This window comes from Lactuca virosa, chromosome 1, assembly GCF_052849685.1.
Source record: "Lactuca virosa cultivar CGN04683 chromosome 1, Lactuca_virosa_CGN04683_v6, whole genome shotgun sequence".
Lineage (NCBI taxonomy): Eukaryota > Viridiplantae > Streptophyta > Magnoliopsida > Asterales > Asteraceae > Lactuca > Lactuca virosa.
Genome location: NC_136426.1, coordinates 238,357,995 through 238,385,733, shown reverse-complemented (window position 1 = coordinate 238,385,733; position 27,739 = coordinate 238,357,995). Strand labels below are relative to the sequence as shown.

The following is a 27,739-nucleotide window of genomic DNA, read 5'->3' as shown; positions in this document are numbered from 1 at the left end:
TCTTAATAAAAAAAATTAAATATGCAACACTGTAATAGAAAGAAATGAAAGAAAAAAAATGCTATAATAGACAACAAGTAAATGAAAATTCTTGCATTTAGTCCTTAAAACAAACTAGAAATCCAACAAAAAGGTAAAAAAAAAAAAAAAAAAACTAATGACAAAAATAGATCAAGAAAACTTAACATAACAGCCAAATTTCCATTCATACAGTCCTTAGCAAGTCGACGAGGTGAGCTTTCTTCAATTTGGAATAGCCTTTGATTCCTCTAGATTTTGCTAATTCTTTAAGATCTGCAAGTTTCATTGTCTCAAGCCCCTCACTCTCACTCTTCACCTCATCTTGCTGTACTCTTTCTATTGACGGGATTGGTGACCTCTTGGTGAAATTTGAGGGAGGGCGGCTTATTTTAGCATCAGTTAACTTAAAGTCTACAATTTCCTCTTTTTTCCACTCACCCGACAACATGCTCCCTTCTCTGTTTGATGACTTTCCTGAACGACAAAATTCACTTAAAAATAGGATCTTGGATATGGGTTTTAGTCATCATCAAAACAAATGTTTCAATCTTGCTATAAAAATACAACCAAAAAAAACACTTGTACTTTCATTATTTTATCAATTTAGCAACTTAAATATTTTTGTGGTGATTAAACCATCATGAAACAACTATGTTCTATCAGCATGTTACAATCTTGCGATGGGTTTGTGCTAAATATTTACTCGAAAGAGCAAAATACAGAAAAAAAAAAAAATAGTAATTTTATCATTCTATCGATTTAGCCACTTAACGGTGTTCTATAGTGATTAAATCATAACACTTCTTTCGACCGTAAAAAAATAATTTTCCTAGTTCTCACAAAATACTAAAAACGCTACATATTTTTACTATTTATTTTCATTTATTAATTAGAGTAAATTACGCGAATGGTCAATGTGGTTTGGGGTAATCCACGTCTTTGGTCCCTAACTTTAGTTTTTACCTAGGACAGTCCTCATAGTATGTTTTTGTTGCGTGTTTGGTCCTTATTAGAAGTAAAAAGACTTTTATGCCCTTATAGATTTTTAAGTATTTTTAATGAATAATGTATTTATTATTATATACATTAAATATCAAAAATAAAAATAAAAATCCTAAACCTACTCGTTTCACTTCATCTCACACGTCTCCACTTCCACCCATATCAATCTCCGCCTCTCCCCTCCATCTTCAACCCACTGGTGCCTTCTATCTGCAACATCCCCGACGAGTACAAAGTCGCTAGCCGTCGCCACACCTTCTGTATGTAAATCGATTTGAAAATCAATGTCGGAAAACCCCTTCGACCCACCCACCACCGGTGGGTGCCTTCAACGTCGGTTGATCAGGTTGATTGAACAGTTGAAGAATGGCAGGAAAAAAGAAGTAAGAAGGAGGATTCGAATAGTTGATTGAAACTCAAGTTCTGCTCTTGAGGTAAACAAAATCGAAAGAAATTAGGGATCCAAGTTTTTTAGACTCGAAACAAGTAGGTTCGCTAGAGTAAAAACTAAGATATGCAATGCAAGGGTCGAAGCATAAATCTTAGTGCAAGAAGGACGATTGTTTGAAGAAAGAGGAAGATTTGAAGAGAGAGACAGGGATAGGCGTAGAGATAAAGAGAAAGAGAAAGAGTGTTGGTCTCAAATAGCACATCTTTCTTGTTTCTTTATTTTTGGTTCTGTACCTAACATTGGTGGTGGTTCTCAGAGATATGGGAACTCGGAAAACCCCTTCAACTTTACTTCAATCTCTTTACCTCAATATGAAACCAATGTCGCAAGTCAATGGTCTGAAAATCGATTTCTCAGAACGAAGCAAAGCCAATCAATTTGGGTGTTTGCAGATCTGATATTTCTTGATTTTCTGGATTTGATTCATAAGTTTTCATTATTGTGACTGGTGTGGTAGTTGCTGATAGAAGGTGGTTGTTGGGGGTCCACGGGATGGGATATTTTCTGGTTGCTGGAGATATTGGCCACAGATGGTGATGTACATGGCTGATATTGGTGGTGATGGTGGAAGAGGATTCTTTTGCTTTTATTTATTAATTAATATCTTTTTAATAGATTAATAATATAAAAAGGATAAATAAATTATTAAGGGCAAAATTGTCTTTTTATGTTACGACTGTCCGAGTTAAAAAGGAAAAAAAAACTTAGGGACCAAACATGCAAATTACCCCAAACCACAGGGATTATCCGTGTAATTTACTCTATTAATTACTATATAATATTTCTTCAGTAGCTAAATCGATAAAACATGGCTAAATCCATACAATGGTAAAAGTATGTCGTATTGCTTTGTATTTCGCTTTGATATGATATCAAAAGTAAAACTAGGGATGAGATTTAGAACCGGAAAACCGGACCGGAACCGGAATCGGACCAGGAACCGTTAGAACCGGAATATATAGAACCGGTTCCGGGTAATCCGGGTTTGGGTCCATCGGATCCGGGTAAACCGGGTCTAAAAACCGGAACCACTTTTAGGGCCGGAACCGGTTTTTATGAAACGTTTAAAAGATGCATATCTCATTCGTTTCAACTCCGATTGACATGAGGTTTTTTCCAACATGTAGTGTAGAGTTTGTATATGATTTTAGACTATAAATTTGTCATTTTTAGTTTTATATTCATTGACTTACAGTCCCACAAAGTCGAGATATCAAAACTGAAAGTTTTTAGTTTTTCAGTTTTTTTGTATTCAGTGAAAGTTTTAAAACATGCATATCTAATTCGTTTGAAGTCGGATTCACCTATGGTTTTTTCCAACTTGTAGTTTACAGTTTGTACATGAGTTTAGACTATAATTTTGTCATTTTTGGTTTAACATTCAATGATTTACAGTCCTCCGAAATCGGGATATCAAAACTGAAAATTTTCAACTTTTCAGCTATTTGTTTTTGTACTTTATATTATGTGAAAATGTTAACACATGCATATCTCATTCGTTTAAAGTCGGATTGACATGCGGTTTTTTCCAGAGTGTATTTTGGAGTTTGTACATGAGTTTAGACTATAATTTTGTTAATTTTGGTTTCATATTCAATGAGTTACAGCCCCTCAAAGTCGAGATATCAATATGAAAATTTTCAAAGTTCAACCCACTAAGTAGTAAGTAATTACCAAAAAATTCCGGTTTTTCCGGTTCTAAACCCACTTTATCCGGTTCCAACCTACCCACTTTGATGTTTCCGGGTTTTCCGGTTCTAGACCCACTTTACCCGGAACCGAACCGGAACCGGTTCCTATATACCGGTTCGGTTTCCGGTTCTACAAAATCCCGTTAACCGGTTCCGAGTCTATCCGGTCCGGGTTTGGACCCACTTTCATCCCTAAGTAAAACCCACGAAAACTATTCTTATCCAAACCATCAAAAGAAGAATAATAATTTAATTCCTACCATAAAAGGGCTAATGACATAAAAACACTATATTTTGTCACTTTTCCAGGTTTAACCACCCAATTTTAATTTGTGTTAAAAAGCCACCCATTTTTGGATAAAAGGGGGCAACGGTCGCGACAGAATGGATGGTTTTTTTAACACAAAGTAAAAATGGGTGGTTAAACCTGAAATAGTGACAAAATATACTGCTTTTTAGGTTATTAGCCCACAGTAAAATGGTGAAAATAAATAGTCTTTTTTTTTTCTCATATTCTTCCCCGATATTAATATCAAAAGCGGGTAAATGATCAAAAAAGTATAATGGTTTAATTACGAAACAAATAGTTTTGTGGCTAAATTGATTAAAAAGGTTGAATGTACATTATGCTTTTATTTTTGCCTACTTGAGACAACAAAGTGTTATTAAGATCTTTAGTACCATCTTGCATTACCATCTTATTGGTTTAACCACTCAACTATATTCTATGGTGATTAAACCATTATACTTTTTTTATAGTAAAAAAAAACCATTTTCCGCTATTACCCGGTTTTGAAAAAAGGCCAAAATACAAAAAAAAAATCTACTTTGACGATTTAGCCACCAAAATTTTACTTTATTATAATTGTATAATAATAGTTCAGTGGCAAAATCATTAAAAGTACCTTTAACTTGCTTCCGGGATTGACGTAGAACTTCTAAAACCGATTCAGCCGATGCGTTTTTTGTTCTTCCCTTTGAAGCATTGGATTCTCCCGAAATTGAAGACTGTATTCTTCTAAAAAGTGCAAGAATCTCATCTTTATTATACGTTTTGCCTTCTGATGATTGAGGTGTCTTGTTATCATCACCATTTATCGATCTTCCACTATCATGATTTCTTTGTGCAAATCTTACTCTTCTATTTCCATCGGTTCTAATGTTTGATATCGGAAATTGGAGAGTGCTCGGATGTGCAAACAAGTGTCCATCTGCAAATTCTGCCAAATTTAACAAGCTGCATCAAAAGATTGTTTTCTCAGTCACAAGTTTGTATGCTAATAGCAGCGTACTTGTATCTTTTTACCTGTAATAACAATGTACTTTATTTTTTTTATTCATAATAGCAACGTACTACTTATATTTGTATTCATAATAATAGCGTACTTACGTATTGCTATCAACATCAGCAATTGACTTTATATGTTACATTTTGCTGTTGTCAGTAATCAAACATACGCATGTTGCTATTACCAATAAAATATGCAAGTACATTGCTATTAGGTAAGTGCATGGTTATTGTCAAGTACATTGCCTAATGCCTGTATTGGCAATAGTAGTAAATACATTGCTATTTCCTACAATTTGCCACAAGGAATATTGTAAAATCCTAGAGGTTTGTTTACCTATCTTCATCTTTCTTACCCATAGTAGACGTGTAGTTATATCGTTTTTTTGTCAATAATAGCAATGTAATTTATTTTTTACTCATAATGACAAACTTAGGTGGTGTTTGTTTTTTTTTTTTTTTGTCAAAAAGTCTTTTTGATCTTTTATGTCTACGGGCAGAAAGACTTTTCAGGAGAAGACTGTTTTTCAGAAGACAAAAGACATAAAAAGGTATTTATAGCCTTCCAGAAGGCAAAAAATAGCTTTCGATTTTGGAAGACATTTTCTATATCTAACCCTAATGTGATAATTCTTTTTCGCCACCTCCTCCGCCAACACAACCCCCACCTCCGCCACTACCACCCTCAACCCTCCTCCGTCGCCATTACCACCTCCACCATCATCACCTCTGCCGCCAGCCCGCCGCCACCTCCACCACCACAAACAACAACAACAACAACACCAACACCACCATCACCGCCGCCGCCAACACCACCACCACAAAACGTGTTTTTATGAAGAATTTAAAAAACAATCTTTTTTATGAAGACTAAGATGGTGTTTGTTTTTTGCCAAAACCTCTTATGTCTGTAGGAGGAAAGACATTTGAGGAAAAGACTGTTTTTCAGAAGACAAAAGACATAAAAATATCTTTTTAACATCTTTTTCCAAAAGACAAAAAAAATAGCTTTTCATTTTGGAAGACGCTTCTCTTTCGAAAAAAAATTGGAAGACGTTTTATAAGTTCTAATCCTAATGTGATATTTCTTTTTCCACCGCCACTGCCTCCGCCACAACTGTCGCCGCCACCACTACCACTACCTCCACCACAGCCCCTGCCACCACCACCAACACCACCTCGGCCACACTCCCCCACTCCTACCTCCGCCACCACCCCCTCCACCAATACCAACACCAACACCACCATTCTTTTTTATAGAAGACTTAAAAAGACAAAACAATTTTTTATGAAGACTAAAGACATGAAAAAAGACTTTTGGTCCACATCTTGTACCGCAGACATGGAAAAAGACCGAAGACATTTTACCTCCTCAAAAATAAACACCGCCTTACATCTTGCTGGTAAAGAAATGTCTATTATGTTATGGGTAAGGAATGGTAAGTACTAAGTATGTTGCACTATGTGGAAAATAATGCAAGTGCATTGCTATTATGGGTTATTTACATATTGCTATTATTGATACAACAAATATAAGTTGTTGCTATGATGGGTAAGAAATGTAAGTTCATTGCTATTACAGCTTAAAAATAAAGTACATTACCTATATTGGTAAAAGGAGGAAAGTGCGATGTTATTTCGTACAATTTGCAATTAGGGATGATATAAGATCATAGAGAGGGGAGACTTGGCCATTCTAGACATTCTTAGTAGTGCCTTGGTCTCAAACACTTTTAAATATAGCTATAAAACCGTATTAGTTTAAGTTTGTCTAGGAGATATGAACTAATGACTTTCATAGCCACACTAGTCTCATAACTTAATGATATCACGTTAAATATTTCATCTGAACTTCACACTTTGTTCTCATCTTTTATAATAACAAGGGTTAAATGCAAGAAACAACAATATACTTTCATTCAATTGTTTATTTTAGCATCCAACTTTCATTCGTCCCATTACAACATTGAACTATAAAAAAATGTACCCAACTATAGCAATGTCATCCAGATACAAAGCAATTTGTAGTGCTTTAATTGGGTAAATTTTTCAACATCCAATGTCCTAATAAGAAAAAAATGGAAAGTATGATGCTCTAATTGGTATATTTTTTAACTTATAATGCTTTAATAAGAAAAAAGTTGAAAATACAATGCTTCAATAGAAATAAATTAAAGGATGATGCTATGATACCCAAATAAATGAAAGTACACTGTTATTTATTACATTTAGCCTTCTACCTACTCAATATATCATATCTTAAAACTTGTACTCTCTGTTTCCGAGCATACCTAGGCATTAACATGAATGCCCTCCAAAACTGTAGACTTTGGTTTTGTATAAAAATGTGTTTTTTAGTGAAATGTTTTATTACCAGAAAACTTCAAAACAAAAGTACCTTTTCCATCATCTTCAAAATTAAAAATAAAAGACAAAAGGAGGAAGAATTTTAAATCCAAGAATCTAACAAAGAAAAGCATCTTCATCTTCTTCATCATAATGTAACAAATCTTCTAAGGACTCTAAATGGACTGTGTGGGATAGTGTTGTGCAAAAGACATAAATACCCTCCAAATACTCATCACTAATAACAGCCCTAATGTTCATGTTGACAACTACTGAATTCAACCCCGAAAGAATTTTAGGGTCTTTAAATCCAATCACAACTTAACGAATACGTTATGTACTTTAAAGCTATAGGCTTTCGCGAGGATTATCAATTTCAACCACAAACTACCTCCCATGATGCTTCCTAACTACACGCTGTTTTTTTTTTACAGATTCCATCCAGAAAATGCAAAATCAACACAACGAATCCCTTAATTTTGCGGGTGTTCAAAATAAAAAAGGCATTCAACGAATCAGTTACTTTCTACCAAAATAAACACAACACAAACAACCCAAATGAAAAACCCCAATCAGTACATACATGTGTAAAATATAGGCACATTAAATTGTGTATATAACGAACACAGACATTAAAAACAGAGACCTGGTCTCAAAGAGCATATATAATTAGGGTTATAATGTAAGGAGAAAAGAGTACCTTTTAGAGAAAAACCGAGCCTTCCCAGCTTGGATTTGCTAAATGCGAAAATCGGATGCAAGCCAGGTACATAGTGAGGGCACGTAATAACTGATTCCATTGTATTGTTTGCTGGGTTATTATCGGTCAGATTGGCTTTCGAATGTCAAAAATGGATTAGATTCGTTCATACACAATAGTGAACATGATCCACATACGGTATATGTAATTATGCATAGAAGTTCCAGTTTACCCTCGTGTAGTTTGAGTTGGGGGAGGGGGGCTGTTTGTCATTGCTCATTTAAGTGAGCCTTTTATTTATTTTTATTTTTTTTCAAAATGTTGATAAAATACATATTAAGAAAAAGAGAAAGAGAGTTTGGATTAATTTATATGGTATTAAAAAAAAGAGAGAGAGAAGTTATAAAATGAAAAGAGCTCGTCCAAAGTTTGGTGACAAAATTGTAAAAATGGTCCTTATTATTTTTTTAGGAAAAATAGACAAAATTGCAAAAATGATCCATGTGTTATGCAATTTTTAGGGTTTTAGTCCAAAGTCCAAACCACGATTTTTTTTGGATTGGTGGTCCTTTTGGAGTGGTTTGTATGTGAAAATAGTCCCTCCGAAAATTGAAATGACTATAATACCCTTCGAGTATTTATTTTTCATTTTTCTTTCATTTTTCGTAAAATTTAATATTTATTTATTTATTTTAACAATTAAAAAATAATAGAGGACCCACCTCTCTCTCTCTCTCTCTCTCTCTCTCTCTCTCCCAACACCCAAGAACACCTTCATAATCTTAAGAACACACATATGGTGTTGTTCTCCATGAGATCGACATTCCCATATCTATTATGTTAATTGATTTGAAGATCTTGGATGTTCATGTGTAGGGAAACCCCATCAGACCTTGAAAATCTAAAAACACATATTTGGGATGTTCATGGCGGCTAGGGTTTCTCGGTGAATGTTCTCATCTAATGGTGGCGCTATGGTTCAGACAGATGACACAACTAGGGCTTCCAACAGTGGTGATGAAGGTGGGATCGGAGAGGAGCTCGTCTGAGGAGGAGATCAGAAATATAAGCTCGCGACTGAAGACTGTTGTTGATGAGAGGAGGTAGAAAGACGGATTTCGTCTTCAGATCTACCATGTTTACGAACTTTGCCACCCTAAAGTGACCTGGTAATTGGAACGAAAGTACGGAGTTAGAAGCACAAATATCACCACTTCCATTGAGGAGAACTTGATTCTCAGATCTGCAACGAGTGGAACTTCGGTTCCTGGAGCAGGAAGCTTGAAGATCGAATGATCGATCGTTCTTTTCTACTTTTCTTGGGGTTCTTAAATTTGGGGTTGGGGGTATTAGGAGGTCACGGGGACATTAACGTGTTTGTACAGATCTATGGTGCTTTCCTACGAGAGAGAGAGAGAGAGAGAGAGAGAGAGAGAGAGGTGGGCCCCAAATTAGGTAATTATTTTATTTTTCATTTAAATTAAATAGAAAAAGCATAAAAAATATATCAGAAGGGCATAATAGTCTTTTCAGTTTACTGAGGGACCAAAAACGCAAAGAAATTAGCTCAAAAGGACCACCAATCCAAAAAGTCATGGTTTGGACTAAAACCCCAAAAATTTGCATACCACACGGACCATTTTTGCAAATTTGTCGGAAAAATATCCAAACTTTAAAAAAAATTGGATACACAATCATCTTCATTAGTTTCATTATGGATTTAGTCTCTTTCAAAATTAAAATTGTTTTTTTTACCCTTTATATATTTATCATTCATTTTTTATTATTTCTTTTTAGACCAAACTGCAAAATTGGTCCATGTGGTATTCAAAAAACTTTGGATAAGGTCCAAAAAGTTTCTAACTTGCATGGAAGGTCCAAAATCAAGGTTTTTTTTTTTTTTGGGTTTTTGGTCCTAAAAAAGTTGAAAGGATTATTTTTCCCTTATTATTTCCTTTTACATTTTTTTATTTGTTTTAGTATTTAAATAATTATAGAAAAACAGAAAATAAAATAAACCCCACAACCCCCCCCCCCCTTTCTCTCTCTCTCTCTCTCTCACACACACACACACACACAAGTAGATATACAAGATCATCTTCATAAAAATGGTTGCCATCATTACTTCGGTAGTCTCAAGCTAGATCGAATCGAGTAATCAAATCAAGTGATGAAATTAGGAGGCATACTTTTTCGATTATTCTCAGAGGTTTTGGGATCGAACTTAAATCACCTTGGGGATCTCGATTATGGAAAGGGGCTTTTGTTCTCCGACCATTATTACCCTGCTTGTCAACAGAAAGCCCTAGGGGCTTTCATAAGCGATTAATTGGGTAAGAAAGGGTTTGTGGTTTGATTTTGAGATCGAAGATAAATGGATTTAGGGTTTTCAGAAGCGATCATTAGGATAACTGACGGTTTAGGGTTTGATATTTCAAAGTGTTCTTGATGTTTTTATTTTGATTTTCAAAATGGGTTTGATGGTGAACGAATATGAAGGATCAAAGTTGATGGTTTTGTGTTGTTTCTTTGAAGAAGATGCATTGAGATGTTGAAATGTGTAATAGATCTGTGTAATATAATTGTTTTTGGAAAGAGTGTTTGTGTGGAGATGAAGGTGGCAGAAGTAATTTAGATGAAGACGAAGCTGGTTGAAGGTGGTGGTGGGTGGCGGATAGTGATGGCAGTCTGTGGTAATAATGGAAGACGGTGGTGATGGTGGCTGATTTTACTTTCCATTGTTGAAGGTTTGTACTTGAGTGTTTGTGTATGTTTGTATTTTTCTTGTGTATCAATATGCATATGTTTGTCTATTTTGGAGAATAAAATCAGAAAATGTGATATGTGTGTATCTGTTTATGAAAATGTTTATGATCTTGACTATGTGTTTTTGTGTTCCTAAGGATGTGAGAGAGGGGGGGGGGGGGGTGGGTGAGATTTTATCTTTTATTTTTTATTTTTAATTATTTAAATACCAAAATAAATAAAGAAAATATAAAAAGGAAATGAAAAGGGTAAAATCGACTTTTTCAAGTGTATTAGGGACCAAAACCCTAGAAAAACCTTGATTTTGGACCTTCCATGCAAGTTGGAAACTTTTTGGACCCTATCCAAAGCTTTTTTAATACCACAGGGACCAATCTTGTAGTTTGTCTTCTTTTTAATATTTTATTATTATTAAATATATAAATGACACACACTCCCTCTCTCTCTTTCTCTCTCTCTCTCTCACACACATACACAAAGATATCATCAACCATTGACTCATTTTCTATTTGTGGCAAGTTAAAACCCAAAAACTGGTTTCGATTCAAGGTTAAAATGTCAACTAAATGATGAAACGTGGCTTTTTTTCATTTCATTGTAGCTAACCTCTATCTAAGTTTCATCGTAACAATATAGAAAACAAAACCTGATTTTGGTTTTTCACCATAGAAACATATAGGAGTAAGGGGAAAAGGTAAAAAAGAGTAAATTATAAATCTATTTTTATCCGATGAATCCATCGGTTACCTATCCCATTGTTTCAGAAACTCAAAACCAATATGGAATCGATTTCATTGACTCTCATCTTCCTTCCTTAATGGCTAAAAATGGTTTTGGTGGTCTGTCGAAGGTTAAGAGGGTGTTGGAAGACCGAGGAGGATTGGATTAGGGTTGATGACTGTATGTGAAACCTACAACTCTGCCTTGATGGGTTTTGGGAAGCTAAAAACGATCTTTTTGTAAAACAATTTATAAACGACAAACGAAAGACTTTAAAATAACTAGTTTATTTCTAGACCATTTTAATAAAACCACCAAGAGGATCCAATTACATGAACTAGAAAGATTGTGATAACGATAGGATGTTAAGAGTACAACCTTTGAAGACTTTGATCCCACTTGGTTTTGGGGAGTTGATGAAGATGGGAAAAACTCAAGAATAAATTTTTTCTATAATATATCCACCAAAAAGATTAAGGCTCGTAGGAATGTTAGTTCCCTTCTTGTATGAAGTACTCCTTAAGCCTTTAAGTGTTTAACACAATTAAGCATTAAATTAAAAGCACTTATAAGCACCAAATCTTCAATTAACTTGAAAAGACAAAAAAAGAAAAAAAATAATTGAACCCACAGTTCTAGAGAGAAAACAAGAAGAAGATGACTAGAAAAAGTTCAAGCAACTTTAAAAGCTAGTTATGTATCTCTTTTTGTAGTAACTTCCAAGTAGTAAGCACTATACCTCATAAATGAAAGTGTGGGTTGTAAATGGAAGAGACATTGGGTGTAAGAGGTTGCTTTACAAGCAACCTCACCTTCTCCACTCAAACTCACGGCTTCGACCTTAAAAAAGTCAAATCATGGGTGTCTTTCATCATTTATTATATGCAAGTATGTATACCTTTTATTCATAGAAACTAGCTTTATATAAATGGGCTACTAAAGGTCCAAAAAGATGTACATAACATATAAAGCATACATTTTGAGTTTCTAGTTGTTGTTCTCTCTTAGAAAATATTATTTCAATAAATAATAATTCCCTAATCAAATACAAGAGTTGAATATATTTATTAATAATCATATTAATAATAAATATTCAATATGTGCCAACATACTTGTGACATCCCCAGTTTCACGGCCAGAAAATACCGATTTGTTTATGCTTTATTTGAAAATCAGAGTATCCTTTTGAAGAAATATATTGCGGAATTTGTTCCCCAACAATATGATAAGTAAATTATCAAAGCATTTCTGAAGAAATGTGTTTTCATTATATTAAAAACGCTAGGATGTCATTGTCAATACACTATATAAGCATAAACAGAAATAGTACAGTCCTTAGAACATCTATTATTCTAATGGCCTATAGTCCATTGATCTCTCATCAGATCATCACTCATGTGCTCTATGGCCACTACCTGTAATACAAGAAACTGAGTGGGTCAGTCTTGGGATTCTGGTGAGCACATAAGGTTTTCAACCCACAATAATTAAGTTTATTAATTTCATCAAATCAATCAACCCGATTACCCGTTCTCGTTATCCTCACTTTCTGTCCCTAAAGCATATAAATTAAGGGACCTAGCCTAAGGATTTTTATTGGGATTGACAACACTGCTTAGGGTATTCCTTACCAATATATGTCAAAAAGGCAACCATGAGGGGGATGAAGTACACCTGGTGAACACATAGTTCAAAAACACCTACAGGTTGCGAGCCTGCCAACGTTCCACTAGACTGTCTAGAATAGTCTGTGGTCGTCATCTATACTCCGCTATATGACTGAATCAGCTTAGACATCGAGGCCTCTCATCATTAATTTCATCATCTATATCATCTACTCATCATAATTATAGGTATAAAATACATATATAGTTTAAATCGAATAAAAAATGTATATTTTTTTCATCCAACATAGATATCAAGAACACATATAATATGCACACATAGCACGTAACTTATATTAAATACATCATATCTATGTGTAAGATGAAAATAACTATGCACTCACTTGTTAAAGTGATGACTCCAAATTTGGGCAACGCTTCTCTTCTAACAATTTTATTTTGCTTCGACGAAACCTAATATCATTATCACTAGATTTTAGTATAATATTTATTGTGACTAATTATTAGTCTAGATTCATCATTAACTCAAGGTCTACGTCATGATCTATCAAGTAAGGATCAGCCAGGCAGTACAGTTGGGAGGCAGGACCATTTCAGCATATAACTTTTCTGAAATCCAACAACCAAGCCCAACGTGACCATTCTAGACACCTCTCCCGTAAGTAGATCAATCAGTCTAACGGCTTTGAATCACTGATAAATCTTATTTATAGGTTCATAATAACGATAATGAACTTAAACATAAGTTATACTTAAAGTAGGGTAAGCATAACCCACTTACAAGGGGGTTTAACTAGGAGTCGGGCTCTGCAGGGGCAGAATTTCTGAACTGAAAGCTCTTCTTCTCGGAGCCTTATGGTGCTCCGGGACTCCCCTCTAACACTTGGGAAGTGCTAAGGAAAGGGAGGGGCTAATGGTGGTATTTGAGAGAGAAATAATGGATTTAGTGTGATGAAATGAGGTGATTTACGCCTCTATTTATAGGCTGAGAAAATGGGTTACGTGGGGCGTAACTTCGAAGTACGTTGGGCATACATGGTACACGGGGCGTAACAAGACCTACGTTGGGCGTATGCGGGCCACGTGTCGAGATCCGGTGGCAAGGCGTGGGGAGGAAGCAACAGTCAGGATTGTGCCACGTGTCACCTCCGGAGTTTATTAAGAAAATTAATTATTTTCTAAAATCCGTAACTTTCGCATACGAGCTCCGTTTTTGACATTATTTATATCCACACGTAGGTAGCGACGTGATCTACAACTTTCGTTTAGACTTCGTCCGCTAATTTTGACTTTATTTTTAAAGTTATGCTTTAACAGGCTTAGAAAGATAAAGTCCATTAAAAATTCATAATTTGTCATCCGACGTCCATTTTCGTTTGTCTTTATATCGGTGAGCTCCTATTAACGAGATTTTCGATTCTCATTTAGATTGTGTTGGCTAAAAATCGATCTATCTAAAATTCAATTTTCGGGATACATACTGCTTTGCCAAATCTTAGAAAAATCATAACTTCCTCTAACGAAGTCAGATTTGGACGTTCTCTATATGCACGCTCTGGTTTTAACGTATACTATGACTCTCGTTTAGATCGCTAAGGCTAAAAAGTACGTTATCACAAACTCACTTTTTACGATACACAACGTCATGCTGGTTTTGTCGCAAAATCCTTGTTACGACTACTTCAACTTTCTTTAAAGATATTGGGTCAAATCTTCGTTCTATTCTTGGACGCATATTATTATTATTATTTTATTATATCGTTATAAGCACGTATATTGCACATAAATCACATAACACTCAAATAATTCCTCTTCATTACTTCAAAATAGGTTACAATTGTTGACCATAACTATTACATCATAATAATAATGCTTAGCCTAGAAATGCGGGCATTACAATTTTCTCCTCCTTAGGATGATTCCGTCCCGGAATCATGCATCAGCAAACAAATGTGGATAGCGACTCATCATGTCACTCTTTGTTTCCCAGGTGAGGTTCAGCCCATTCGAATGTTTTCTTCGCACAAGCACTAGTTTGACCATATTACGTCGCAACTTCTTTGTCTTACAGTCAACAATTGCTTCAGGCTCTTTGATTAACCTCTTATTTTCATCCATCCTTAACTCAAAAAGTGGAATTATATCGGGAACTTCTCCTGTGAACTACCTCAAATAACACACATGGAAAGTGTTATGAATACCATCCAGTTCTTCCGGTAATTCCAACTTGTAAGCTTGGTTCCCAATCCTCTGAAGAACCTTAAATGGTCCAATAAACCTTGGACTCAACTTTCCTCTCTTTCCAAATCTTATAAGTCCCTTCCACGGTGAGACTCTGAGCAATACCGAATCTCCAACTTCGAATGTCATTGGTCGTCGCTTCTTGTCAGCATAGCTCTTTTGGCGATCCTGAGCTGCTAACATCCTTTCTCTAATTACTTTTAACTTTTCAGTAGTCTAAAGGACTATTTCGGGGCCCATAAACTGCTTTTCTCCGGCCTCAAGCCAACAAGACGGCGTACGACACTTCTGACCGTACAAAGATTGATAAGGTGCCATCTTAATTCTCGAATGGTAACTATTGTTGTAGGAAAACTCTACCAGGGGAAAATAATCATCCCATTCACCTTAAAATTCTAGGGTACATGCTCTTAACATATATTCCAATGTTTAAATTGTTCTTTCGCTCTGACCATCAGTCTGCGGATGGTAGGCTGTACTTAAACACAACTTCTTACCCATTTCCTCTTGTAGACTCTTCCAAAATCTTGATGTGAAACGACTGTCACGATCCTATACAATCGTTAAAGGTACACCATGAAGTCTTACTATCTCCTTCACGTAAGCATTTGCAAGCTTATCCATAGACCATCTCTCATTGGATGCTATGAAGTGTGCACTCTTTGTGAACCGATCTACGACTACCCAAATCATGTTGTGACCGTTCTTCGTCCTGGGCAGTTTAGTCACAAAATCCATGGTGATGTCTTCCCATTTACCCATGGGTACATTTAAAGGTTCTGCACTCCCATACGGTTTCTGATGTTGTGCTTTAACTCTCGCACTTGTTACACAATCTGCGACATACTTTGCAACATCGAGCTTCATCGTCGGCCACCAATAGTAAGGTTTCAGATCCTTATACATCTTAGTGCTGTCGGGATGAATCGAGTACATGGTATTGTGAGCTTCTTCCATCAGACGATCTCTTATTCCTCCCATCTTAGGCACCCAAATGATATCTTGGAATACCTTCAATCCTTGACTATTTGTACCGAATACCAACGTTTTGCCTAAACGTTCTTCTTTTCGGTCATTTTTCTCCAAAGCTTCTTCCTGAGCTTTCTTAATGCTTTCCACAATTTTCGAGACAACTTCTATTCTTAACGCTCTTAGCCTTTTTCTTTCTAGGTTTACTTTTCGACTTAGAGCATCAGCTACGACATTTGTTTTACCAGGGTGGTAAAGTATCTCACAGTCATAATCCTTGAGTAATTCTAGCCAGCGTCGTTGTCTCATATTCAATTCCTTTTGTTCAAAGAGATACTGGAGACTTTTATGATCAGTGTAGAGTTTGCACTTTGTGCCATATAGATAATGCTTCCATATCTTTAATGTGAATACTATCGCTGCCAACTCCAGATCATGAGTGGGGGTAGTTCTTCTCGTGATCTTTCAATTGTCGAGATGCATATGCTATCACTTTATCTCTCTAGATCAAAACACAACCTAACCCAACTCCAGATGCATCGCTATAGACTGCGAAGTCTTTGACTCCGTCAGGTAAAGAAAGAATCGGTGCTTCACACAACTTCTTCTTTAATTTCTCGAATGCTTCTTCATGTTTATCGATCCATGTATACGTAGCTCATTTATGGGTCAAAGCTGTCAATGGAGCGGCTATCGAAGAAAATCCTTAGATAAATCTTCGGTAATATATAGCTAATCCCAGAAAGCTTCGAATCTCAGTGAGACTTTTTGGTCGTTCCCATTTCATCACAGCTTCAATCTTTGATGGGTCAACCATTATTCCCTCTTGGTTAACCACATGGCCCAAGAATTGGACTTCTCGAATCCAAAAATCACATTTGGAGAACTTTGCATACAACTTCTCCTTCTTCAAAACTTCTAATACTTCTCGTAAGTGCTTGCCATGCTCCTGCTGGCTCTTTGAGTAAATCAAAATGTCATCTATGAACTCATGAGTTTTGAGCACTATAACATCCCTATGGTGCACATACAACCCTAATGTTTTGGATCTAAGTTTTCTCAAGTTATACATGCAATAAAATTATCCAAAGCATGAAACCTACAACTAGCATACAACTTTGATATTTGAAACATAAAAACTAGTTAGATGAACACCTCTTTTGTTGTAGCTTGTAAAACTAGACCTTTCAAGAGCTTAGCACCTAAAATGTGATGCCTTAAATGAGTCACAAACACCACCAACAATGGAGGATAATGAGAGAGAGGCTAGGAGGCACACACAACGGCTAGGGTTCTTCTTGGAACTCTTAGGGGCCTTTTTGGTGATGCTAGAGGTTACATTTATAGTGTGGAATTCCTAGGGTTTCACTTGTAAACCCTAATTCACTTCCTTGGGTCTTTTGTGTAATAATCCATATGATAAGACCTTTGGACTAACTCTTCATGGACTCCCACATAAAATTAGTCCATCCTAATCAACATGGATCATTAGCCCAAACTATATGTATTACCGATTTACTTAATCAGTCCCCGTTAATTTAATTAGTCTCTTTTGATCACTAAATTAATTCCAAATTAATTATTGACCAATACCAATTAAATAATATGATTTCTCAATTAATATATTATTCTTATAATATATTAATAAATCACAAATAACATCTTTCTGAAATATTCATCCTATCAAATTGCTCCGGTGAAGGCAACCCAAAAGGACCATGCTACTATCGGGTCAAGTACATACCAATTATAGTTATGGGCTTAGACACCTAATCCAACCGTCTCCCACTTGGATAAGTCTAATAACTATAACTGTCAATGTAACTTCAAAATCTGATTAGCAATCGTAGCTCTCAAAAGCCGATGTCGAACTCTGATCTTATTAGTAACGCGTCCTTTAGATAAGGGATCAAATATTCCTCCGTTCTGCAAGATATCCTATAGACATGAGACATGGACTATAAACATTCTCTCTGTCTAAGTTCGGTTTCCCGATTTCCGATTTATGATGACTGACTAATTGAACAAATCAAATCAGTCCAGGCTTGGCCAAGCGCTTAGGGTGTCATCACTAAATCATTGAGGGGCCCACAGATATCGCTTTTATCCCATTTTGGGTAAAAGGAACAGATAAAATTCTACTCATATGCTTGCTCAATTTACTCATCAAATCACACACAACAATACGTTTTATAACACGAAGTTACTGGTGCGTTTACGTATCATCAATGTGCAACCGACTTGTAAACTACAACTCATATGTCTCTGTTTCAAGAATATAAGATATTATCGTCTCACAATCACTCGTGATAAAATCCATGAAGTGATTCACATGAGCGTGTGTTTAATCCAATACTCAAATCTTATTACAGGAGTACTCATGAACACTGCAACAAACTTTTGCTATGTCTAAACACTTAGACAATCTACAGTCGGATTCATGACAGTCGTACCTCATTACTTACTTCCAAAGTATGATTGACTGTGGATGTTTGAATAATCTTATTATTCGGGAAGTCAAAACATGCAAAGTGAAACACAAGAATAATCCAATCCAATATGGTCTCAACACTTTTGAATATAAATAAAACACTTATTATTTAATCACCATATTGTATAATGTTTTGACTAATCAACTTAATACCGGAATTAAAAAAATAGTTATCCCATGCTCCAAGCATGCACACTATGTTCACATATGGTCCATACTTTGTGAAATAGATCAATTGGATACATTTCCAATGATGCTCATTTCACAATTCCTAATTATTATCTATAAGTGTAAGAATATTAAATTCTTGTCACTTACTAGAATTTGTTCGAGTCTAAACTTACATGCAATGATCCTTTTGTAATGTCTAGGCACAAAAGTCACAGAGACTTGGCTAATGATATTACAAAGTATTCCATTTGAGAATGTTACAAGACAATTCCCTGGAATTGAAGTCTCACATCCAAATAGCATTCCTTGAACATCCTTCTTGCATTAAAGTTTCCAACTCACACAAAGATTCTTAATACCCAACTCCCATTATGGAAACATGTCCATAATTTCCATATGACTATCTATTCTAAATAGAATCCTATCTATTCCGAATTATATCAATATGGTCCATCAATTACTATACCTCCAACTGTTCACAAGCAATCAATCTTCGGTGAACCTTAGATTGTCCTTGACAGTTGTTTAACAACTTTAGTCATATAATGTTATGGTCCTTTTTCCCTCTTAATGCGCTAGGCATTTGGAAAAATCAGAATATGCGAATATTACATCATATGCAATCTATCCTATATCCGAAGCATATGGGATACGATTCATAATGTCTTACATAAAGACATGATACTTGACCAGTCTCTTGCTATAATGTTCCAATATAGAATTTCCAATGTTGAAACATTTCAACCTAACATTCATATATGCTCATGACTAATTCTTGATTAATATTTCAATCTACACTTTTAGATTCGAAATAAAGTATAAGTATCATCTCCCTTACTATAGCGAAACAACTTTTCAAACCTTGCAACTTTGCAATTTAAAAATTTGTTTTCTATAAACAACATTGTTGAATCGCAATACTTAGTATATTATGCTCCCACTAGCATAATAATTACATACTTATTAGCATAACACTTATGCTCCCACTAGCTTTGACATGTACCTAGAAATCAGCTGGACTTTTAGAAGTCAATACTTATTGACTTTCTTACAAAAGTTCAGACTTCTGATACAAGATGCTTCAATAAGTCTTTATCTAAGCTCATACACCTTTATTAGAAAGCTCATATGTGTGTCTAAATTATTTTAGAACTTACAACAACAAGTCCTGAATGTTCAACCTTTTTGCCATTTCTCACAATTCTAACTATGAAGAGGGATTCCTTAATCATAATCGAATTTGAGAATGCAATTAACACAACTGCTTACTCCAATCCTTTAAAATATACTCGTTTAAGTGTTTCCTCACAATCATTTTCATGAAGTAGAGAGAAACCTCTTACCACTTAGATTTTATGGTGTATGTGTTCCTATACATGTGAATTTGTCATTTTCAACCACTATCATAAGACAATATTTATGACAAATCCAAACTCATATGGACTGAACTTTCTTATTTTAATTTCTTGCCATTTGATAGTGCAACGGCCTACCATTGCTTCCAAGTTATTGAGCAGCTCACCCTCACTGACCAATAAACTTTTCACTGATCAAGGTGCTTTGCCTTACGCAGTCAAATGAGAACTCATAGGACTCATATGCATAGTCAACTTAACTGGAATGGCATAGAAACAAGAATGTGTCAACACGATAGGTTACAAACCTCAAGTTGTGTGCTAGTGATAAACAGTAGGTTTATTCTTGATTAGTTCTTATTCAAGATCATCAAGACTCCCACTGACCTCTTGACATATAAGATTCTCTTGTAAAGAATCATTCCTTGACAAACAAATATTCAAGAGTTAGTGTGGATTCTTATCAAGAAAAACACTTCATACAATCGATCTTAGTTGGTCTTTGTTTTATCCAAAACATCACAACTACCAATCTCAAAAGTGCATAAGTAAGAAAACTTTTCTACTCCACATTTCATGATGTGTTATAACCTACTTAGGACATGTCACTCAAGACATAATCTTGGAGTATAACTCTAAGACTTGATTTTGGAACAAAGTATGACTCACCTTCTTGATTGAACCATTTCAACAAATTCTGATACCTCTTCTTAGTCATGTAAATGCACTAAGGTGTACTTTAAGGATCAATTGTGACATGGTTCCATAATTATTAGGATGATCATAAAACACGATATTAAAGTACTCTCCTTTCCTTTCAGATTGGAGAAACCTTTTTTTATCTTTCTGCCTAATTGATTCTTCTTATTCGTTCTGCTATACTTTGAAACTTTTCAAGGTATTAGAATTACACTTAATCTTGTAAGCATAACCATATTTACTGAACCTACAGTAAATCATGACGAATAGACTCATTGTCCTTTGTGGTGGATCTGACTTGTACACATCAATGTGCACTAAATCCTTCAGTCTTTCACTTGACTCGCATACATGTGTGAACAAGGAATTAGTCTTAATTTCCCAAAGATGAAGATTCTCATTCATCACACAATACAAGTCGCATGATTCCAAGTTTATGTCCAATTGAAACTTGAGTGATGAGAATCCTTCCTTATTTGATAAATTATGACATTTCCATAAGAATCAAATTCTTTTCTACATTGCTATTAATAGAAACATATAAACAACAATTTTTCACAAATGCCATTGCAAGGAAACATAAAATAAGATAAAATCAAAATTCTTCTTTATTTATAAAAGGTGCGGAAAAACTTGTCCTTACAATGCAAATACATATGAAAACTATGTTTCTAAATATTCCTAAGCAATCTATCATAACTCCTAAGCAGCAGCTCAAAAATCTGATCATCAAACCATGCGATCGAAATCCATTTCTTCACGATCAAATTCAGCTTGCTTCTTCTTTAAGCTTCCTTCCTTTTCTTCGATCCTACAAAACATAAAAATGCAATCTTATCACATCATGTATTAAGAATCTATAAATAGGAACTTAATAGAGTTAGATAGTGGATTTACCTGAAGTAGAGTCATACAGTTTGACTTTACCATCCTTACGATCTTTCAGGTAGATACGACAGCTTCGCATCCAATGCCCCTTTTCTTGGCAATAGAAACAAACAGACCCTTTCAGAATGGTACATGGGACTATCTCAGATTTAGCATTTAGCTTTACCATTTAGTTAAACGGTTTGACCTTGGCCAATCCCTTTCCATTGGAAAGAGAAATATTTTCTAGACTTCCAATGTTGCCATTGTCAATGTCCATGGAAGTTTGGGAGGTAGATCTTCCAATCAAATTTGCTTTACCAGTGCACCAAAACATTTCTGATTCAGCAACAATTAGCAAATATGTTAGATCTATGAGGGTCATGTCGTGATCTATCATATAGCAGTCAATAACAAACTGACTATATGACTCGGGGAATGACTTAAGAACCAAGTCAATGGCCAACTTCCTTGGGAAAACGACACCCAACATTCCCAGCCTGTTAATATGCAACATCATCTCTAAGACGTGGGCACATACAGACCTTCCATCTTGGTGTTTGCTTGCCAATAGGGCTTGAGTGACCTTGAACTTTTCAAGTCGACGAACACGTGGGTCACAGAGAATAAATGGAGGAGTTGGAGGAAGAGAAGTTCCACCAAAGCACGGAGAAGGGATTTATCTTTCACCTCGATCGTTATGTGGAATATCATCTTCGAATGGAAAGCCTTTTCCAAAGGATTGAGGAACACCATAGTTGTCAAAACTAGACATTTCTAAAAAGGGAGAAATTCAAGTTAGTTGATTCAATCCTTAATATAACACCCAAATGAAATATTAAGGCTAGGACCCAACACAATAATTCACAATTCGGAAGAGGGATTCCGTAATCCAATTGTAAACTATTTGTCGGTAGGTAAATGACGATTTACCAATTCCACCACGAAAACGAAATTTTAAACGAATTAGGTTTCTAAATGAAATTCCTAGATCTTTTGAGATTCATTGAACTTTTCAATGGCATGTTTAATCTCGATTATGCCCTTCAATTTTGTGACTGGGATACCGAAGATCACAAACAAGGTGTGAATAACCATGCAAATTAGCTTGGTACTCTCGAAGTCATTTATCACCTAATCAATATGCTGATTAGCCACACACGCTCCATTGATCAATGATAATTTACGAGAAACCCATTGCCATCCTTCATTAGTCCCATATTAGTGTGTCGGTTAACCACACACGCTCCATTAACGACCAATAAGGTGCAATGTGCAATTTCAAGGATTAGCACCAAATTTACATTTTTCCTAAGTAACTAAGATTGGGAATTTATAAAAGGTTTAGTTACTTTCTATATTCATTATACTTATAATGGAAGTTTGTGTCCTATCTTACCCGTTCGGCTAACGACCCTCCACTAGTCAAGGGTGCGGTGGGTAAGAGTGGATACCTAATGGCGGTCATTTTACAGGTCGCTTCCTTAAACACCCCTTATAGACCAACTTCGTGAATGAGGCCTACTAACGGTAAGAATGAACTTTTACTCATACATATAATATATTAGACTTTTAATATTATATAGTATAAGGGTGATTTTACACATTTAAAATACTTGGTGGTTTAATCTATTAATAAATTAGACTTTTAATTTAATTAAATTTAAACCATATGATTATGGATTTATTAATTTTCTCTTTTAATTAAACATTTAATTAATTTAATAAAATCCGTAAAGGTGTAATTTGACCTATTCAAAAAACATCAAGGTTCTAAATATAAAAATTAAAATTAAAACTATTTAATTAATTTTTAAGTTACGAAACCAAGAGTTGCACCTTTTGAATCCTTTTCAATTACTAGGGTTCTGGAATTTAATGTTTCATAAATGAGACTTTTCAAATTCCAAAACTTGAGGGCAAGTTTTGAAACTCTTCAAAACCTTTTGAATTCCAAAACTTGAGGGCATTTTTTGAAACTCTTTAAAACCATTTAGATTAAATTTTAAACTAATAAAATAATCATATAATTTTATCTTTTACCAATTTGACCTAATTCAATTCATATAGCAATATAATTTCAAATCAAATAATACAAATAATTAGTTTATCATATAGACTAGTAATTTTCTTAATATTCGACAATTTATCTTTTGATTGGATAAGGATAGTCACTACCATATCAGAAAAAACAAATTTTATAATACAAAACAGTTTATGGCAATGATCCTAATCCAATTCTGGCCAAAAAACCCAAAAATCTGCCAACAGACTGTCCAACTCGTCGAGTCTGGCAATGGACTCGTCGAGTTTAATTATGGACTCATCGAGTTCAATTATGAACTCGTCGAGTTCAGCCTGCAGATGGCAGATTTCAATTTGCTCCAGCTTTGAATAATTAACCAATGCATATATATAACAGAAAACACCATAGGCTCTGATACCACTGATGAGTTTTGAGCACTATAACATCCTTATGGTGCATATACAACCCTAATGCTTCGGATCTAAGTTTTATTAAGTTATACATGCAATAAAATTATCCAAAGCATGAAACCTCCAACTAGCATACATATACCTCTTTGTTGTAGCTTGTAAATTTTGACCTTTCAAGAGCTTAGCACCTCAAATGTGATGCCTGAAATGAGTCACAAACACCACCAACAACGGAGGATAATGAGAGAGAGAGAGAGGGTAGGAGGCACACAAAATGGATATGGTTCTTCTTGGAACTCTTAGGGGCCTTTTTGGTGATGCTATGGGTTACATTTATAGTGTGGAATTCCTAGGGTTTCACTTGTAAACCCTAATTCACTTCCTTGGGCCTTTAGTGCAATAATCCATATGATAAGCCCTTTGGACTAACTCTTCATGGACTCCCACATAAAATTAGTCCATCCTAATCAACATGGATCACTAGCCTAAACTATATGTATTACTAATTTACTTAATCAGTCCCCATTAATGTAATCAGTCTCTTTTGATCACTAAATTAATTCCAAATTAATTATTGACCAATACCAATTAAATAATATGATTTCTCAATTAATATATTATTCTTATAATATATTAATAAATCACAAATAACCTCTTTCTCAAATATTCATCTTATCAAATTGCTCCGGTGAAGGCAACCCAAAAGGACCATGCTACTATTGGGTCAAGTACATACCAATTATAGTTATGGGCTTAGACACCTAATCCAACATGAAAACTATCACGGATTTATCAAGGAATGGTTTATAAACCATGTTCATCAAATCCATAAATGCTGCTGGAGCATTGTTTAGTCCAAATGACATAACCAAGAACTCATAGTGTTTGTATCTTGTTCTGAATGTGGTCTTCTCAATATCTTGCTCTCTCACCTTTAGCTGATGATATCCTGACCTAAGATTGATCTTTGAGAAATAGCTCGAACCTTGCAACTGATCGAACATGTCGTCAATCCTTGGAAATGGATACTTGTTCCTTACCGTTGCCTTGTTCAGCTCTCTATAGTTTATGCACATCCTCATGCTTCCATCCTTCTTCTTTATGAATAACACCGGGGCTCCCCAGGGTGATGAACTAGCTCTAATGAAACTATTATCCAACAACTCCTGAAGTTGAATCATAAGCTCCTTCATCTTTGTAGGTGCTAATCAGTATGGTGCTTTCGCTATTGGTGTCGATCCTGGCAACAAGTCTATTCGAAACTCCACTTGTATATATCAGGGGGCAATCCAGGAAGATCTTCGGGAAAGACTTCCGGATAGTCACACACCACTGGTATTCTTTGTATCTCTTTCTTCTCTTTCTTTGCATCGATCACAAAAGCCAAGTATGATGTGCATCCTTTAGAAAAACATTTTCTGACTTTCATCAGGGAAATGATTCCAGAATTTACTCTACCTTTGTCCCCGTACACCATAAATGACTCTTTTCCAGGTGGGTTTACTCTCACCATCTTCTTGTTGCATAGTATCTCGGCATCGTTCGCACTAAGCCAATCCATTCCCAGTATGATGTCGAAACCGTTCAACTCAATGGGCAACAACTCCTCGTGGAATTTATTCCCGCTCAAGTCGATGACAATGTTTTTAATGCAATCGATAACAGGTATGAATTTTCCACTGCCAACTTCTACAACTAGAGCATTATCAAGTTTATCTACAGGCAATGCTAGTCTTACACCAAATTTGTGCGATATAAAGGAGTAATTTGCTCCAGAGTCAAACAATATATTGGCAGGCAATCCATTTACAAGAAAGGTACTTGAAGCGACATCTGTTGCATCCTTTGCTGCTTCCACGGTCATCTGGAATGCTCTCGCCTTTGGCCTCGGCGGAACATTAGGCCTTACTGTCTCTTTCTTCTTCGGGTAGTCCTTTGAGATATGCCCTTCTTCGTTACATCCATAACACACCCTCTTGCTGGATATACACTTATTGGCGTAATGCCTAATTTTTCCACACTTGTAACAAGTGATTTCCTCACCACACTTTCCAAAGTGCTTCTTTTTTCATTTCTCACACCATCTTGCTTCACCTCATCCTCCTCTAATTTTCTTGGAACCAGACTTCGAGAACTTGCTTTTCTTGTTGGACCTTGAAGATCCATCAAATTTCATTTTCTCTCCTACCTCTCTCCAGACTCTTCTCCCTTATCTGGGTCTCAACATTCTTAGCTGCCCAGATGGCGGCTTCAAGGTGGTTGCTTGTTTGACCATTGTGCCAAAGTCTGCCGGTAATCCATTGGCAAACTTGTTGACATTGGAGAGTTCAGGAACTTGCTGACATTGGAGAGTTCAGTTGGAACTAGGTAAGGAACAAGCTTTATTTTCTCCGTAAAACTTGCAACATACTCGGTGACACTCATTCTTCCTTTCTTTAGGTTCTGAAACTCGTTGTTGATCTCCAGTAGATATTGCTAAGAGCAATACTGCATTTTTAGTTTCACCAAAAAGTCTTCCCAAGACATCTTGCTAGCTTCTCCCTTGGGCATGGTATCAGCTAGTAGCTTCCACCAGCTCAGTACCCCTGACTTTAACACTGTAACCACGAGAGCGGTCTTCTGTTTGTTGCTGCAGTCGCAACTTTCAAACATCATCTCCATCTTGGAGATCCAATCCATGACTTCCACCGGTGTTGGGCTTCCAGAAAGACTCGGTGGTTTGGATGGCATGAATTCCTTGTACTTGCAACCACGTCCATCATTTCCTCCATTGGGGTGGTTTTTTATACCCACTCGTGGTTCAGCTTGACTGACAGTCTTACTATAGTTTCCTTCATCTGATTGTTCAATGTTCAGTTCAGGTTGTACGATGGGTACAGTAGGTTCATCACTATTATCCTCGAACATTTGTCTCATCCCCTCTCTTTGTTCGGCCATCATATCCCGAATCATTGCTTGGACTCCTGCCATCGTGATTGGTTCAGGTGCAGCTGCTACCTCTGGTGCACGCTCAATCACAGGTCGCTGATTAGCATAAGCACTTCCATTAGCATTTCTAAATCTGCTTCGGGTTCTCACTATGTCGATCTAAACACCAAAGTAGGCGAATTTAGATCTTTATTTTCGATAGACGTTTAAATCCTCCTTGTCTCTCCAAAAAGTTACATGCCAGTTCTAATATCGTAGTCGAACGTTTAAAAATCTGAACACATAAAGTTTCCAGATCTGGTCGGCAACAGACCATAGAACCGATCAAATGATAACATAAAACATTTAGCACATAAAAACAATTTAGGCATCGTTCCTAAAATAAGCTAGTGCTCATGTCTATATATAGCAGACACTCATCTCACAATCATCGCGTAGCATTCTAAGTTTAAGTCTAGAAATTCTACAAATTCCTAGTTCGCTTAAACTAATACTCTGATACCAACTGTGACATCCCCAATTTTACGGCCAGAAAAGACCAATTTGTTTATGCTTTATTTGAAAATCAAAGTATCCTTTTGAAGAAATATGTTGCGGAATTTGTTCCCCAAAAATATGATAAGTAAATTATCAAAGCATTTCCGAAGAAATGTGTTTTCCTTATATTAAAAACGTTGGGATGTCATTGTCAATACAGTACATAAGCATAAACAGAAATAGTAGAGGCCTTACAACATCTATTATTCTAAAGGCCTATAATCTATTGATCTCTCATCATATCATCACTCCTGTGCTCTATGGCCACTACCTATAATACAAGAAACTGAGTGGGCCAGGCTTGGGAGCCTTGTGAGCACATAGGGTTTTCAACTCACAATAATTAAGTTTATTAATTTCATCAAATTAATCAACCCGATTACCCGTTCCCGTTATCCTCACTTTCTGTCCCTAAAGCATCTAAATTAAGGGACC

The 27,739-nt window shown here is 35.7% G+C and overlaps 1 protein-coding gene across 1 annotated transcript; it reads right to left on the bottom strand.

Moving 5' to 3' along the window:
* Window positions 1-45: 45 nt before the first annotated feature.
* On the bottom strand, window positions 46-7,752 carry LOC145165460 (Rho termination factor). The gene is made up of 3 exons (XM_079084199.1): window positions 7,500-7,752; window positions 4,071-4,385; window positions 46-495 (listed from the first exon to the last, which is right to left on the bottom strand). The coding sequence occupies exons 1-3, from the start codon at window positions 7,597-7,599 to the stop codon at window positions 206-208; spliced, it is 705 nt and encodes a 234-aa protein (XP_078940325.1). The 5' UTR covers window positions 7,600-7,752; the 3' UTR covers window positions 46-205.
* Window positions 7,753-27,739: the final 19,987 nt, after the last annotated feature.

What these genes read in the sequence shown, in the direction of transcription:
- LOC145165460 (XM_079084199.1), bottom strand. Translation starts at nt 7,599, where the DNA reads ATGGAATCAGTTATTACGTGCCCTCACTATGTACCTGGCTTGCATCCG. An exon ending in GCTCGGTTTTTCTCTAAAAG is followed by an intron (nt 4,386 to 7,499) that starts GTACTCTTTTCT and finishes TAAATTTGGCAG; the next exon opens with AATTTGCAGATGGACACTTG. An exon ending in ATCCCGGAAGCAAGTTAAAG is followed by an intron (nt 496 to 4,070) that starts GTACTTTTAATG and finishes TTTGTCGTTCAG; the next exon opens with GAAAGTCATCAAACAGAGAA.